The sequence below is a fragment of the Vigna unguiculata genome, chromosome 3, assembly GCF_037176805.1.
Source record: "Vigna unguiculata cultivar grain cowpea cultivar isolate G323 ecotype 2 chromosome 3, ASM3717680v1, whole genome shotgun sequence".
NCBI lineage: Eukaryota > Viridiplantae > Streptophyta > Magnoliopsida > Fabales > Fabaceae > Vigna > Vigna unguiculata.
In genome coordinates, this window is record NC_140794.1 from 34,509,604 (window position 1) to 34,527,362 (window position 17,759).

The 17,759-nt window shown below is 38.6% G+C and overlaps 1 protein-coding gene across 1 annotated transcript; it reads left to right on the forward strand.

The window, feature by feature from the left end:
* Positions 1–14,912: 14,912 nt before the first annotated feature.
* LOC146887764 (uncharacterized) lies at positions 14,913–16,748 on the forward strand. The gene has a single exon (XM_085670384.1). The coding sequence runs from the start codon at positions 14,913–14,915 to the stop codon at positions 16,746–16,748; it is 1,836 nt and encodes a 611-aa protein (XP_085526510.1).
* The last annotated feature ends 1,011 nt before the right edge of the window (positions 16,749–17,759 follow it).

The following is a 17,759-nucleotide window of genomic DNA, read 5'->3' on the forward strand; positions in this document are numbered from 1 at the left end:
TTATTTAAAACGAGAAAATGGAAAGATAAAAGTAGATGGAACGAAAATTGAGAGACATCACACTTGCAAGAATGGAAGATAAGCCTAAGAGTTGAGACACACAAAGGGATAAAGGGCCTTTGATTAAACTCATGGATTCTTGAATCACTCAAGAACTTAGGAGAATCACTCTCACTAAGATAGATGAGATAAAACTTGTTTATTTTCTGAATAACTCTCAGCTTGCCTTCATCGATAAAAATGGTTCAACTTATATAGAAGCTTTAACCATCAGAATTACAAAAGACACATAAATTTCAATATCATCCCGCTTAAAGCTATTAATTCATGATCCACTCAAACTAATAACGATCCGCTACTTAATAGTTGATTGTAACTGAATCTAAGGCTACCAAAAGTCATCCACAAACTTTGAGCAAAGGTCCTCTTGATCTTCCAACGTTTGGTTCTTAAGTTGGCATATGGACCCTTATTTCAACTTGAAGATAAAGCAAAACTAAAGCCCATTAATTGGTTAAGCACAAACACAATTTGGTCAGCCAATTTTACAAAGCATTGGGCCCTTATTTAAAAAAAAGAAACTGCATCAACACGGCGCATTAGTCATCCTCCATTTGACCCATATGCAATTCACATCATACCCTCCTTCTTCGATAAGATTTGTCCTGAATCTTAAGACACTAGTTTTAATGTAAGTTTATTATGATCTTGTGAAGGACTTTTATTTTTTCGCAAGTTGAAACTAATTCTCTTCCTCCAAGATCAAATTCAACTTGATATTTGTTACTTTCGAATGGTTGCAATCCGTCGATAAGATGTCTTGGCAACAGTACCCAACCTTGATATCTAACAATAAATAATTCCATGCATTGTGTTTGACGAATTTGCTTCTTATCGACGAACCAAATGCATAATAAAGCACTATGAACAAGCTTCCTTTTTAAACATGGAAGTTGGTGTGTTTCATTCACATGCTTATCCTTTTGTTACTGTAAAATGACATCACAAACTGTAGAAGAAAAAACATTGACGAATAAACTTTCTTTATTTTCCCTTCCTTCTGCAGTTTATATTACTTCTTTTTCTATTCTTTCTTTTTCTGTTTTATCCTTCAGCTTACGTTGATCCTTACTGACTTGTCTCGGTGTCATAAATTTCTACTTCTTTTGATGTCCCTCACGCCTCAATTAAAGGGAACGTTCATCAAGATGGAGTGTTTTAAAGCGAAGCCATGCCCATCCCAAAAGAAGTTGACAAGAGTCCGTGGGAGTAATATCACATAATACTTCTTTCACACAATGACATGTACTGAATTTGATGCATGCTTGATCCAGATGAAAGGTTGCTAGTAACTGGAGTTTCTCCACCAATCTTTGGCTCACAACATTGTTTTCGCTTCTGTAACCGAATGCAACAAAAACATGGATTGCCTTCGGTTAAACACTTTGTATAATAAATTTCCTTTCCTATTCCAAATCTAGATAGCTAGGCTCTGAATACCAAATGATGTGAATCCATAGGGTTCGATTCGTTTGATTGATCTATCATTTTTGGAATGCTAACAAGCAAGAAATTTGAGAAATTATTTAAAACGAGAAAATGGAAACATAAAAGAAGATGGAACGGAAATTGATAGACATCACACTTCCGAGAATGGAAGATAAGCCTAAGAGTTGAAACACACAAAGGGATAAAGGACCTTTGATTAAACTCATGGATTCTTGAATCACTCAAGAACTTAGGAGAATCACTCTCACTAAGATAGATGAGATAAAACTCGTTTATTTTCTGAATAAAACTCAGTTTGCCTTCATTGATGAAAATGGTTCAACTTATATAGGAGCTTTAACCATCAGAATTACAAAAGACACATAAATTTCAATATCATCCCGCTTAAAGCGATTAATTAATGATCCACTCAAGCTAATAACGATCTGCTACTTAATGGTTGATTGTCACTGAATTTAAGGCTACCAAAAGTCATCGACAAACTTTGAGCAAAGGTCTTCCTCATCTTCCAAAGGTTGGTTCTTAAGTTGGCATATGGACTCTTATTTCAACTGCAGATAAAGCAAAACTAAAGCCCATTAATTGGTTAAGCACAAACACAATTTGGTCAGCAGATTTTACAAAGCATTGAGCCCTTATTTAAATGAAAGAAACTGCATCAACACGGCGCATTAGTCATCCTCCATTTGACTCATATGCAATTCACATCATACCCTCCTTCTTCGAGAAGATTTGTCCCGAATCTTAAGACACTAGTTTTAATGTAAGTTTATTATGATCTTGTGAAGGACTTTTATTTTTTCACAAGTTCAAACTAATTCTCTTCCTCCAGGATCAAATTCAACTTGATATTTGTTACTTTCCAATGGTTGCAATCCGTCGATAACATTTCTTGGCAACAGTACCCCTCCTTGATATGTCACAATAAATAATTCCATGCATTGTGTTTGACGAATTTGCTTCTTATCAACGGACCAAATGCATAATAAAGCACTATGAACAAGCTTCCTTTTTAAACATGGAAATTGGTGTGTTTCATTCACATGCTTATCCTTTTGTTCCTGTAAAATGACATCACAAACTGTAGAATAAAAAACATTGACGAATAAACTTTCTCTAGTTCCATTTCTTTTTCTTTATTTTCCCTTCCTTCTGCAATTTATATTACTTCTTGTTCTATTCTTTCTTTATCTTTTTCTCCTTCAGCCTACGTTGAACCTTACTGACTTGTCTTGGTGTCATAAATTTCTACTTCTTTTGATGTCCCTCATGCCTCAAATATAGGGAACGTTCATCAAGATGGAGTGATTTAAAACGAAGCCATGCCCATCCCAAAAGAATATGACAAGAGTCCATGGGAGCAATATCACATAATACTTCTTTCACACATTGCCATGTACTGAATTTGATCCATGCTTGATCCAGATGAAAGGTTGCTGGTAACTGGAGTTTCTCCACCAATCTTTGGCTCACAACATTGTTTTCGCTTCCGTAATCGAATGCAACTAAACATGGATTGCTTTCGGTTAAACACTTTGTATAATAAACTTCCTTTCCTATTCCAAATCTAGATAGCCAGGCTCTGAATACCAAATGATGTGAATCCACAGGGTTCGATTCGTTTGACTGATCTATCATTGTTGGAATGCTAATAAGCAAGCAATTTGAGAAATTATTTAAAACGAGAAAATGGAAACACAAAAGAAGATGGAACGAAAATTGATAGACATCACACTTCCGAGAACGGAAGATAAGCCTAAGAGTTGAAACACACAAAGGGATAAAGGAGCTTTGATTAAACTCATGGATTCTTGAATCACTCAAGGACTTAGGAGAATCACTCTCACTAAGATAGATGAGATAAAACTCGTTTATTTTCTGAATAAAACTCACCTTGCCTTCGTTGATGAAAATGGTTCAACTTATATAGGAGCTTTAACCATCAGAATTACAAAAGACACATAAATTTCAATATCATCCCGCTTAAAGCTATTAATTAATGATTCACTCATGCTAATGACAATGCGTTACTTAATGGTTGATTATAACTGAATTTAAGGCTACCAAAAGTCATCCACAAACTTTGAGCAAAGGTCCTCTTGATCTTCCAAAGGTTGGCTCTTAAGTTGGCATATGGACCCTTATTTCAACTTGAAGATAAAGCAAAACTAAAGCCCATTAATTGGGTAAGCACAAACACAATTTGGTCAGCCAAATTTAAAAAGCATTGGGCCTTTATTTAAATAAAAGAAACTGCATCAACACGGCGCATTAGTCATCCTCCATTTGACCCATATGCAATTCACATCATACCCTCCTTCTTCGAGAAAATTTGTCCCGAATCTTAAGACACTAGTTTTAATGTATGTTTATTATGATCTTGTGAAGGACTTTTATTTTTTCACAAGTTCAAGTTCAAACTAATTCTCTTCTTCCAGAATCAAATTCAACTTCATATTTGTTACTTTCCAATGGTTGCAATCCGTCGATAACATTTCATGGCAACAGTACCCCACCTTTATATGTAACAATAAATAATTCCACGCATTGTGTTTGACGAATTTGCTTCATATCGACGGACCAAATGCATAATACAGCACTATGAACAAGCTTCCTTTTTAAACATGGAAGTTGGTGTGTTTCATTCACATGTTTATCCTTTTGTTCCTGTAAAATGACATCACAAACTGTAGAAGAAAAAACATTGACGAATAAACTTTCTCTAGTTCCATTTCTTTTTCTTTATTTTCCCTTCCTTCTACAGTTTATATTACTTCTTGTTCTATTCTTTCTTTTCCTTTTTCTCCTTCAGCCTACGTTGTCCTTAAGGACTTGTCTTGGTGTCATAAATTTCTACTTCTTTTGATGTCCCTCATGCCTCAAATAAAGGGAACGTTCATCAAGATGGAGTGATTTAAAACGAAGCCATGCCCATCCCAAAAGAAGATGACAAGAGTCCATGGGAGCAATATCACATAATACTTCTTTCACACATTGCCATGTACTGAATTTGATCCATGCTTGATCCAGATGAAAGGTTGCTGGTAACTGGAGTTTCTCCACCAATCTTTGGCTCACTACATTGTTTTCGCTTCCGTAATCGAATGCAACTAAACATGGATGGCCTTCGGTTAAACACTTCGTATAATAAACTTCCTTTTCTATTCCAAATCTAGATAGCCACGCTCTGAATACCAAATGATGTGAATCCACAGGGTTCGATTCGTTTGACTGATCTATCAATGTTGGAATGCTAACAAGAAAGAAATTTGAGAAATTATTTAAAACGAGAAAATGGAAACATAAAAGAAGATGAAACGGAAATTGATAGACATCAGACTTCCAAGAATGGAAGATAAGCCTAGGTGTTGAGACACACAAAGGGATAAAGGATCTTTTATTAAACTCATGGATTCTTGAATCACTCAAGAACTTAGGAGAATCATTCTCACTAAGATAGATGAGATAAAACTCGTTTATTTTCTGAATAAAACTCAGCTTGCCTTCATTGATGAAAATGGTTCAACTTATATAAGACCTTTAACCATCAGAATTACAAAAGACACATAAATTTAAATATCATCCCGCTTAAAGCGATTAATTAATGATCCACTCAAGCTAATAACGATCTGCTACTTAATGGTTGATTGTAACTGAACTTAAGGCTACCAAAAGTCATCCACAAACTTTGAGCAAAAGTCTTCCTGATCTTCCAAAGTTTGGTTCTTAACTTGGCATATGGATCCTTATTTCAACTGTAGATAAAGCAAAACTAAAGCCCATTAATTGGTTAAGCACAAACACAATTTGGTCAGTCAATTTTACAAAGCATTGGGCCCTTATTTAAATAAAAGAAACTGCATCAACACGGCGCATTAGTCATCCTCCATTTGACCCATATGCAACTGACATCATACCCTCCTTCTTCGAGAAGATTTGTCCCGGATCTTAAGACAGTAGTTTTAATGTAATTTTATTATGATCTCGTGAAGGACTTTTATTTTTTCACAAGTTGAAACTGATTCTCTTCTTCCAGGATCAAATTCAACTTGATATTTGTTACTTTCCAATGGTTGCAATCTGATGAAGGATTGACCCCAACCAAGAATGAAGGCACATGCTTAAGAAGACTAAGCATGTTTAGAAAGAAAGTTCACTAATCCTTCATCCATTTGATTTGTGTTTGTTATTTTTGATTCCCTAAGTTGACTTAGTTGAATCAACTTTAGTTGACTTGTTGACCTTTGACTAGGTTTGACTTGTTGACTATAGTTGACTTGACTTAAGCCAACATGCTAATCTATGTTTATTTGCTTTGTAGGTTAATTAGGAGTAAGAAAGCAATGCTAGGTGGCGCATGGTGATTGGGGAGCATAAATGATGTGGATGAGAGAGTAAAGCAAAGGCATAAAGCATAAAGTAAAAGGCATAAAACAAGTGTACCTATGTACCTTTGGTCTCCTTTGTTTTTAGCACACTTTGGCCACTTTTTGGAGACATATGAGACACATTCTTTGTCTCCTTTTGTGCTAGAACGAAATTAGCCTTGCACACACCATAGTTGGCTCTTTTGTCTCTCATTTTTGTAACCTTATTTGACCTAGTTTCTAAAAGCTAGGGTTAGGTTTTTGTAGAGACATCCTTAGGTGTCTTTTATTTTCTTAGAGGCCCTTAAACTCTTCTATATAAAGGGTGCTCCTAGACATGTAAAAGGGTTGAACATTTTGAAGTAAAAACACTCTTGTGTGTCAACCATTTGTGAGAGTTTCCTCCCATGGGAGTGAATACTTTTAAGCCTTATCTTGCATAGCAAGTGGTGGCAAACATCCACTCATCTTCAAGGTTGCCATGGCTTCTAGCCTAGCCTTGTAGTGGCGTGCTTCTCACATTTTTACCATTTCTTTCCTTTCCATTTCATGTTTTCTTCTTCCTTTAATTTTTCTTGATTTTCTATGGTTTATGTGCTTTCCATTTCCTTTTTGTTTTGAATCAATCCATCATCTTCTTCTCTTGAGCTTTGTGAATGAAACCTTCACATCTAGATAGCTTGCTATCTTAATGTCCAGTGGGGATTTCACTTAGCTTTCTTAATCAACTCACACCATATTCAATAATCTTAAAAGAAAACAAGATAATTCCTTCATCACAATCCGTCGATAACATTTCTTGGCAACAGTACCCCACCTTTATATGTAACAATAAATAATTCCATACATTGTGTTTGACGAATTTGCTTCTTATCGACGGACCAAATGCATGATAAAGCACTATGAACAAGCTTCCTTTTTAAACATGGAAATTGGTGTGTTTCATTCACATGCTTATCCTTTTGTTCCTGTAAAATGACATCACAAATTGTAGAAGGAAAAACATTGACGAATAAACTTTCTCTAGTTCCATTTCTTTTTCTTTATTTTCCTTACCTTCTGCAGTTTATATTACTTCTTGTTCTATTCTTTCTTTTTCTATTTTCTCCTTCAGCCTACGGTGATCCTTACTGACTTGTCTTGGTGTCATAAATTTCTACTTCTTTTGATGTCCCTCATGCCTCAAATAAAGGGAACGTTCATCAAGATGGAGTGTTTTAAAACGAAGCCATGCCCATCCCAAAAGAAGATGACAAGAGTCCATGGAGCAATATCACATAATACTTCTTTCATGCATTGTCATGTACTGAATTTGATCCATGCTTGATCCAGATGAAAGGTTGCTGGTAACTGGAGTTTCTCCACCAATCTTTGGCTCACAACATTATTTTCGCTTCGGTAATCGAATGCAACTAAACATGGATGGCCTTCGGTGAAACACTTTGTATAATAAACTTCCATTCCTATTCCAAATCTAGATAGCCAGGCTTTGAATACCGAATGATGTGAATCCACAGGGTTTGATTCGTTTGACTCATCTATTATTGTTGGAATGCTAACAAGTAAGAAATTTGATAAATTATTTAAAATGAGAAAATGGAAACATAAAAGAAGAAGGAACGGAAATTGATAGACATCACACTTCCAAGAATGGAAGATAAGCCTAAGAGTTGAAACACACAAAGGGATAAAGGACCTTTGATTAAACTCATGGATTCTTGAATCACTCAAGAACTTAGGAGAATCACTCTCACTAAGATAGATGAGATAAAACTCGTTTATTTTTTGAATAAAACTCAGCTTGCCTTCATTGATGAAAATGGTTCAACTTATATAGGAGCTTTAACCATCAGAATTACAAAAGACACATAAATTTCAATATCATCCCGCTTAAAGCGATTAATTAATGATCCACTCAAGCTAATAATGATCCACTACTTAATGGTTTATTGTAACTGAATTTAAGGCTACCAAAAGTCATCCACAAACTTTGAGCAAAGGTCTTCCTGATCTTCCAAAGATTGGTTCTTAAGTAGGCATATGGATCCTTATTTCAACTACAGATAAAGGAAAACTAAAGCCCATTAATTGGTTAAGGACAAACACAATTTGGTCAGCCAATTTTACAAAGCATTGGGCCCTTTTTTAAATAAAAGAAACTGTGTCAACACGGCGCATTAGTCATCCTCCATTTGACCCATATGCAATTGACATCATACCCTCCTTCTTCGTGAAGATTTGTCCCGAATCTTAAGACACTAGTTTTAATGTAAGTTTATTATGATCTCGTGATGGACTTTTATTTTTTCACAAGTTGAAACTGATTGTCTTCTTCTAGGATCAAATTCAACTTGATATTTGTTACTTTCCAATGGTTGCAATCCGTCGATAACATTTCTCGGCAACAATACCCCTCCTTGATATGTAACAATAAATAATTCCATGTATTGTTTTTGACGAATTTGCTTCTTATCGACGGACCAAATGCATAATAAAGCACTATGAACAAGCTTCCTTTTTAAACATGGAAGTTGGTGTGTTTCCTTCACATGCTTATCCTTTTGTTCCTGTAAAATGACATCACAAACTGTAGAAGAAAAAACATTGACGAATAAACTTTCTCTAGTTCCATTTCTTTTTCTTTATCATCCCTTCCTTTTGCAGTTTATATTACTTCTTTTTCTATTCTTTCTTTTTCTGTTTTCTCTTTTGATCTTTACTGACATGTCGTGGTGTCATAAATTTATACTCCTTTTGATATCCCTCATGCCTCAAATAAAGGGAACGTTCATCAAGATGGAGTGTGTTAAAACGAAGCCATGCCCATCCCAAAAGAAGATGACAAGAGTCCATGGGAGCAATATAACATAATACTTCTTTCACACATTGCCAAGCACTTAATTTGATCCATGCTTGATCCAGATGAAAGGTTACTGGTAACTGGAGTTTCTCCACCAATCTTTGGCTCACACCATTATTTTCGCTTCCGTAATCGAATGCAACTAAACATGGATGGCCTTCGGTGAAACACTTTGTATAATAAACTTCCTTTCTTATTCCAAATCGAGATATCCAAGCTCTGAATACCGAATGATGTGAATCCATAGGGTTCGATTCGTTTGACTGATCTATCATTGTTGGAATGCTAACAAGCAAGAAATTTCAGAAATTATTTAAATATAGACCCTTATTTATGCCAACTTAAGAACCAAAAGAGAAAACAGAAAAAGAAAGAATAGAAAAAGAAGTAATATAAACTGCAAAAGGAAGGGATGATAAAGAAAAAGAAATGGAACTAGAGAAAGTTTATCCGTCAATGTTTTTCCTTCTACAGTTTGTGATGTCGTTTTACAGGAACAAAAGGATAAGCATGTGAATGAAACACACCAACTTCCATGTTTAAAAAGGAAGCTTGTTCATAGTGCTTTATTATACATTTGGTCCGTCGATAAGAAGCAAATTCGTAAAACACAATGCATGGAATTATTTATTGTTACATATCAAGGTGGGGTACTGTTGCCAAGAAATGTTATCGACGAATTGCAGCCATTGGAAAGTAAAAAATATCAAGTTGAATTTGATCCTGGAAGAAGAGAATTAGTTTCAACTTGTGAAAAAATAAAAGTCTTTCACAAGATCATAATAAACTTATATTAAAACTAGCGTCTTAAGATTCGGGACAAATCATCTCGAAGAAGGAGGGTATGATGTGAATTGCATATGGGTCAAATGGAGGATGCCTAATGCGCCGTGTTGATGCAGTTTCTTTCATTTAAATAAGGGCCCAATGCTTTGTAAAATTGGCTGACCAAATTGTGTTTGTGCTTAACCAATTAATGGGCTTTAGTTTTGCTTTATCTTCAGTTGAAATAAGGGTTTGTATGCCAAGTTAAGAACCAACCTTTGGAAGATCAAGAAGACCTTTGCTCAAAGTTTGTGGATGACTTTTGGTAGCCTTAAATTCAGTTACAATCAACCATTAAGTAGCGGATCGTTATTAGCTTGAGTGGATCATTAATTAACAGCTTTAAGCGGGATGATATTGAAATTTATGTGTCTATTGTAATTCTGATGGTTAAAGCTCCTATATAAGTTGAACCATTGTCATCAATGAAGGCAAGCTGAGTTTTATTCAGAAAATAAACGAGTTTTATCTCATCTATCTTAGTGAGAGTGATTCTCCTAAGTTCTTGAGTGATTCAAGAATCCATGAGTTTAATCAAAGGTCCTTTATCCCTTTGTGTGTTTCAACTCGTAGGCTTATCTTCCATTCTTGGAAGTGTGATGTCTATCAATTTCCGTTCCATCTTCTTTTATGTTTCTATTTTCTCGTTTTAAATAATTTCTCAAATTTCTTGCTTGTTAGCATTCCAACAATGATAGATCAGTCAAACGAATCGAACCCTGTGGATTCACATCATTCGATATTCAGAGCCTGGCTATCTAGATTTGGAATAGGAAAGGAAGTTTATTATACAAAGTGTTTCACCGAAGGCCATCCATGTTTAAGTGCATTCGATTACGGAAGCGAAAACAATGGTGTGAGCCAAAGATTGGTGGAGAAACTCCAGTTACCAGCAACCTTTCATCTGGATCAAGCATGGATCAAATTCATTACATGGCAATGTGTGAAAGAAGTATTATGTGATATTGCTCCCATGGACTCTTGTCATCTTCTTTTGGGATGTGCATGACTTCGTTTTAAAACACTCCATCTTGATGAACGTTCCCTTTATTTGAGGGATGAGGGATATCAAAAGAAGTAGAAATTTGTGGCACCACGACAAGTCAGTAAGGATCAACGTAGGCTGAAGGAGAAAATAGAAAAAGAAAGAATAGAAAAAGAAGTAATATAAACTGCAGAAGGAAGGGAAAATAAAGAAAAAGAAATAGAACTAGAGAAAGTTTATTCGTCAATGTTTTTCCTTCTACAGTTTGTGATGTCATTTACAAGGAACAAAAGGATAAGCATGTGAATGAAACACACCAACTTCCATGTTTAAATAGGAAGCTTGTTCATAGTGCTTTATTATGCATTTGGTCCGTCGATAAGAAGCAGATTCGTCAAACACAATGCATGGAATTATTCATTGTTATATATCAAGGTGGGGTACTGTTGCCAAGAAATGTTATCGACGAATTGCAGCCATTGGAAAGTAAAAAATATCAAGTTGAATTTGATCCTGGAAGAAGAGAATTAGTTTCGACTTTTGAAAAATAAAAGTCCTTCACAAGATCATAATAAACTTACATTAAAACTAGTGTCTTAAGATTCGGGACAAATCATCTCGAAGAAGGAGGGTATGATGTGAATTGCATATGGGTCAAATGGAGGATGCCTAATGCGCCGTGTTGATGCAGTTTCTTTTATTTAAATAAGGGCCCAATGCTTTGTAAAATTGGCTGACCAAATTGTGTTTATGCTTAACCAATTAATGGGCTTTAGTTTTGCTTTATCTTCAAGTTGAAATAACGGTCCATATGCCAACTTAAGAACCAACATTTTGGAAGATCAAGAGGACCTTTGCTCAAAGTTTATGGATGACTTTTGGTAGCCTTAAATTCAGTTACAATCAACCATTAAGTAGCGGATCGTTATTAGTTTGAGTGGATCATTAATTAACAGCTTTAAGCGGGATGATATTGAAATTTATGTGTCTTTTGTAATTCTGATGGTTAAAGCTCCTATATAAGTTGAACCATTTTCATCAATGATGGCAAGCTGAGTTTTATTCAGAAAATAAACGAGTTTTATCTCATCTATCTTAGTGAGAGTGATTCTCCTAAGTTCTTGAGTGATTCAAGAATCCATGAGTTTAATCAAAGGTCCTTTATCCCTTTGTGTGTTTCAACTCGTAGGCTTATCTTCCATTGTTGGAAGTGTGATGTCTATCAATTTCCGTTTCATCTTCTTTTATGTTTCCATTTTCTCGTTTTAAATAATTTCTCAAATTTCTTGCTTGTTAGCATTCCAACAATGATAAATCAGTCAAACGAATCGAACCCTGTGGATTCACATCATTCGGTATTCAGAGCCTGGCTATCTAGATTTGGAATAGGAAAGGAAGTTTATTATACAAAGTGTTTCACCAAAGGCCATCCATGTTTAGTTGCATTCGATTACGGAAGCGAAAACAATGGTGTGAGCCAAAGATTGGTGGAGAAACTCCAGTTACCAGCAACTTTTCATCTGGATCAAGCATGGATCAAATTCAGTACATGGCAATGTGTGAAAGAAGTATTATGTGATATTGCTCCCATGGACTCTTGTCATCTTCTTTTGGGATGGGCATGGCTTCGTTTTAAAACACTCCATCTTGATGAACATTCCCTTTATTTGAGGGATGAGGGATATCAAAAGAAGTAGAAATTTATGACACCAAGACAAGTCAGTAAGGATCAACGTAGGCTGAAGGAGAAAAAGGAAAAGAAAGAATAGAACAAGAAGTAATATAAACTGTGGAAGGAAAGGAAAATAAAGAAAAAGAAATGGAACTAGAGAAAGTTTATTCGTCAAAGTTTTTTCTTCTACAGTTTGTGATGTCATTTTACAGGAACAAAAGGATAAGCATGTGAATGAAACACACCAACTTCCATGTTTAAAAAGGAAGCTAGTTCATAGTGCTTTATTAGGCATTTGGTCCGTTGATAAGAAGCAAATTTGTCAAACACAATGCATGGAATTATTTATTGTTACATATCAAGGTGGGGTACTGTTGCCAAGAAAATTTATCGACGGATTGCAACCATTGGAAAGTAACAAATATCAAGTTGAATTTGATCCTGTAAGAAGAGAATTAGTTTCGACTTTTGAAAAAATAAAAGTCCTTCACAAGATCATAATAAACTTACATTAAAACTAGTGTCTTAAGATTCGGGACAAATCATCTCGAAGAAGGAGGGTATGATGTGAATTGCATATGGGTCAAATGGAGGATTCCTAATGCGCCGTGTTGATCCAGTTTCTTTTATTTAAATAAGGGTCCAATGCTTTGTAAAATTGGCTGACCAAATTGTGTTTGTGCTTAACCAATTAATGGGTTTTAGTTTTGCTTTATCTTCAAGTTGAAATAAGGGTCCGTATGCCAATTTAAGAACCAACCTTTGGAAGATCAAGAGGACCTTTGCTCAAGGTTGATGGATGACTTTTGGTAGCCTTAAATTCAGTTACAATCAACCATTAAGTAGCGGATCGTTATTAGCTTGAGTGGATGATTAATTAATAGCTTTAAGCAGGATGATATTGAAATTTATGTGTCTTTTGTAATTCTGATGGTTAAAGCTCCTATATAAGTTGAACCATTTTTATCAATGAAGGCAAGCTAAGTTTTATTCAGAAAATAGACGAGTTTTATCTCATGTATCTTAGTGAGAGTGATTCTCCTAAGTTCTTGAGTGATTCAAGATTCCATGAGTTTAATCAAAGGTACTTTATCCCTTTGTGTGTTTCAACTCGTAGGCTTATCTTCCATTGTTGGAAATGTGATGTCTATCAATTTCCGTTTCATCTTCTTTTATGTTTCCATTTTCTCGTTTTAAATAATTTCTCAAATTTCTTGCTTGTTAGCATTCCAACAATGATAAATCAGTCAAACGAATCGAACCCTGTGGATTCACATCATTCGGTATTCAGAGCCTGGCTATCTAGATTTGGAATAGGAAAGGAAGTTTATTATACAAAGTGTTTCACCGAAGGCCATCCATGTTTAGTTGCATTCGATTACGGAAGCGAAAACAATGGTGTGAGCCAAAGATTGGTGGAGAAACTCCAGTTACCAGCAACTTTTCATCTGGATCAAGCATGGATCAAATTCAGTACATGGCAATGTGTGAAAGAAGTATTATGTGATATTGCTCCCATGGACTCTTGTCATCTTCTTTTGGGATGGGCATGGCTTCGTTTTAAAACACTCCATCTTGATGAACATTCCCTTTATTTGAGAGATGAGGGATATCAAAAGAAGTAGAAATTTATGACACCAAGACAAGTCAGTAAGGATCAACGTAGGCTGAAGGAGAAAAAGGAAAAGAAAGAATAGAACAAGAAGTAATATAAACTGTGGAAGGAAAGGAAAATAAAGAAAAAGAAATGGAACTAGAGAAAGTTTATTCGTCAAAGTTTTTTCTTCTACAGTTTGTGATGTCATTTTACAGGAACAAAAGGATAAGCATGTGAATGAAACACACCAACTTCCATGTTTAAAAAGGAAGTGTCCCAACTATACCAAAAGTACACGGCACTCGGCCTCTGAACACGCAACCTCAGTGAACCCAAACACCACACCTGGTATCGGCCACCTCCTCTTCGACATACGACCCTTAACGAGCACCCAGGCCACACATTGCACGGTAGACACCCCCTCGCAAAGTATGCGACCACAAGGCAAGCTACGGATCACGCACCTTGTTCTAGAAAATGTCCCCCCTCCCCCAAGCAGCCACCAGCGAACCTCCGAAGCCGTATCCTTTTCCAAAAGCATCCCCAAAAGGTCTTCTCGGCAGCAAACTCCCCAGGCCGCCTATTCCGCACCACAGGTACTCCTACTCAGAACAATCCAGACCCATGATACAACCATCGCGGACAATAAGACGAAACCTATCATCCGTAGACATTCTCACGACCGAATATCGGGTACCGCCTACCCCTGAGGGACCCCTTGGTAATTTCCCCATCAGCACTGGATCCAAGGATAACAAAAGAGGAAATATTGGGCCAAAAGCCCATCCCAGGTAGGACCCACAGGTAAAAAAGGTATAAATAGCACACTACCCTATGCATTGATTACGCATTAAATATTCTCTGCAACCACTGACATCACTCAGCACTGACTTTGGCATCGGAGTGTCTTTTGCAGGCACACCTGCGCTGTGACCACAACCCCCTGAAGCCAGAAGACGCACCCGACCTCTCAGCACCAAGATAGTACGCGAGACTTGTGAAGTACAACTCGGTCCCATAAGAACAGGAAGCTAGTTCATAGTGCTTTATTATGCATTTGGTCCGTTGATAAGAAGCAAATTTGTCAAACACAATGCATGGGTCACACTACCGGGGGTAACTACAACCCTTTCGCTTCTAGAAGAAACCGTAGGCACCCGTTCGTCGACGGGATCGTAGAAACACCACTCCCTCAAAAGTGGAAGGCTCCAACTGTGACCTACGACGGTACCACTGACCCGGATGAATTCATATCCATTTACACCAACCAAGTCGCCCTTTACTCGACTGACGATGCCGTGATGTGCAAGTCCTTCTCTGTTGCGCTCAGAGGATCGGCATTGGAGTGGTTCATGAGTCTACAGCCCTACACCATAGAGTCCTTCAGCACCCTTACCACCTCTTTCACCACCCAGTTCGACACCAGCCGTCGACACGACCTCACATCCCTGTCACTCCTGAACCTAAGACAAGAAGAAGGAGAGTCCCTTCGCACCTTCATTGACAGGTTCGGCGTAATCGCCATGAAGATCAAGGACCTCACCCCGAACCTGATATTACACTATATGGTGATGGCACTAAAACCAGGACCATTTGCTGATGAACTGGCCATGCGCCTGCCTCTAGGAATGCAAGAACTTCGAAAAAGAGCGTCAATGTTCATCAGAGTCGAGGAGATGCGACATTACCAAGACAGGGTCCGGAACACCCCAACCCACCCGGAGGTTAAAAGGGGCGGTAGAGAGCCTGGAGGTCGGGACCAAAACCGCCCTCGAGACAGAAAACAAGCCAGATTCTCCAACTACGCCCCCCTTAATGCCCCCAAATCCCGTATCCTTGACGAAGTATTGCAAGCTGAACTCATCGCTCCACCTAAGAGATTCCAAAACCCGCCAAACGCCGACCTAAGCAAATACTGCCACTACCACCGCAACAACGGACACACCACTGAGGAGTGTGAGACGCTTCGGGATAAGATAGAAGAACTTGTACGGGCCGGACACTTACGGCATTATGTCAGAAACATAACTGAAGGAAATCCCAGGACCCAACCCGAGAGATGCCCACAAAGGAACATTCCACGAAGGGAGGATGCGAGAAACAAACCCAGAGAATCCAGACAAGAACCTAGGAGAGGCACAAACTCTGAACGAAGGAGGGAGGAACCACCTCGAGGGGAAAGGCGCCCAGAAGAAAGACCCCCCTTGAGAGGGACGATAAACACCATATCAGGAGGTTTTGCTGGGGGCGGATGTTCCTCTTCTTCCAGGAAAAAGCATCTGAGGGCAGTCCGGTCTGTCCACGCTATCTGCAAGGGACCCAGAAGAAGAATGCCACCAATCACTTTCAGCGACTCGGACTTCCAAGGAGTCGACCCCAACCAAGATGACCCTGTGGTCATAACCATAGAACTTGAAAACTTCGCCGTGAAAAAGGTGCTAATCGACCAAGGAAGCTCAGTAGATATCATATATTGGAAAACTTTCCAACAGCTCCAGATCCCCGCAGAAGAACTGATCCCATACGATGAACCCATATACGGATTCTCTGGCGAAAGGGTGCCAACCCGAGGGTATGTGGACCTTCACACCACCTTCGGAGAAGGGAGACAAACTAGAACGATCCAAGTTCGATACCTCATAGTGGATGCCCACACTTCATACAACATGCTACTAGGACGACCCTCCCTCAACTCATTAGGAGCCGTGGTCTCTACGCCGCACCTCGCCCTAAAGTTCCCCTCAGCCTCTGGAGACATCATAACCGTCCACGGCGATCAAAAAGCAGCCAGAGAATGTTATATGGCCAGTTTGAAGCTCCCATACCCCCCCCCCTCACCACCAACAACGTCGAGAAAATACAAACCGCGATCGCCATCCAAGCAGAAGATCTCGACCCCCGGCTTAACAATGAAGCAAGAATCGAGCCAGTAGGGGAAACCAAGCCCCTACCATTGGGACAGCCAAACCATTTCCTGCAGATAGGGACCACAATGGAAAGCGCGGGGGAGGAAGCAATAGAAAATACCCTCAAGAAAAATGCGGATCTCTTCGCCTGGACAGCCGCAGACCTACCTGGCGTCGATCCGAGAATCGCTGCACATAAACTCTCCGTGTTCAAAGAAGCCAAACCCATCTCCCAGAAGAAGAGAAAGCTAGGAGAAGAAAGAAGGCAAGCTGCCAGGTGCGAAGCAGAGAAATTGATGAAAGCAGGCTTTGTCGAAGAAGCACGATACACAACCTGGTTAGCCAACGTCGTTCTAGTCAAGAAACAGAATGGCAAATGGCAGATGTGCGTCGATTACACGAACCTGAACAAAGCATGCCCCAGAGACGCGTACCCTTTACCCAACATAGACCGCCTGGTAGATGGAGCAGCTGGAAGCGGCACACTCAGTTTCCTGGACGCATACTCCGGGTACAACCAGATACCGATGGCGGAGAGTGATGCGATCAAAACCGCCTTCATTACGGAGGAAGCAAACCTGTACTACAAGGTCATGCCCTTCGGGCTCAAAAACGCAGGCGCTACCTACCAAAGACTAATGGACAGAGTCTTCAAACCCCTCCTCGGTACCTGCGTCGAGGTATATGTCGATGACATAGTGGTCAAATCCCCGAACCCCATCCAACATGCCCTGGATCTTGCTGACGTCTTCAAAGCCATACGAGGATACAATCTCCGCCTGAACCCAGAAAAGTGCACCTTTGGGGTAGACGGAGGAAAATTCTTAGGATACATGCTGACCCGGCGCGGCATCGAAGCAAACCCAGAAAAGTGTCAGGCCATCATCAGCATGCGCAGTCCCGCCAATGTTAAAGAAGTGCAAAGACTCGTGGGACGGTTGACAGCCATCGCACGCTTCCTCCCCAAGCTTGCGGAGAAGACCAAGCCTATGATAAACCTGCTCAAAAAGTCATCCAAGTTCGAATGGAACGCAGCAT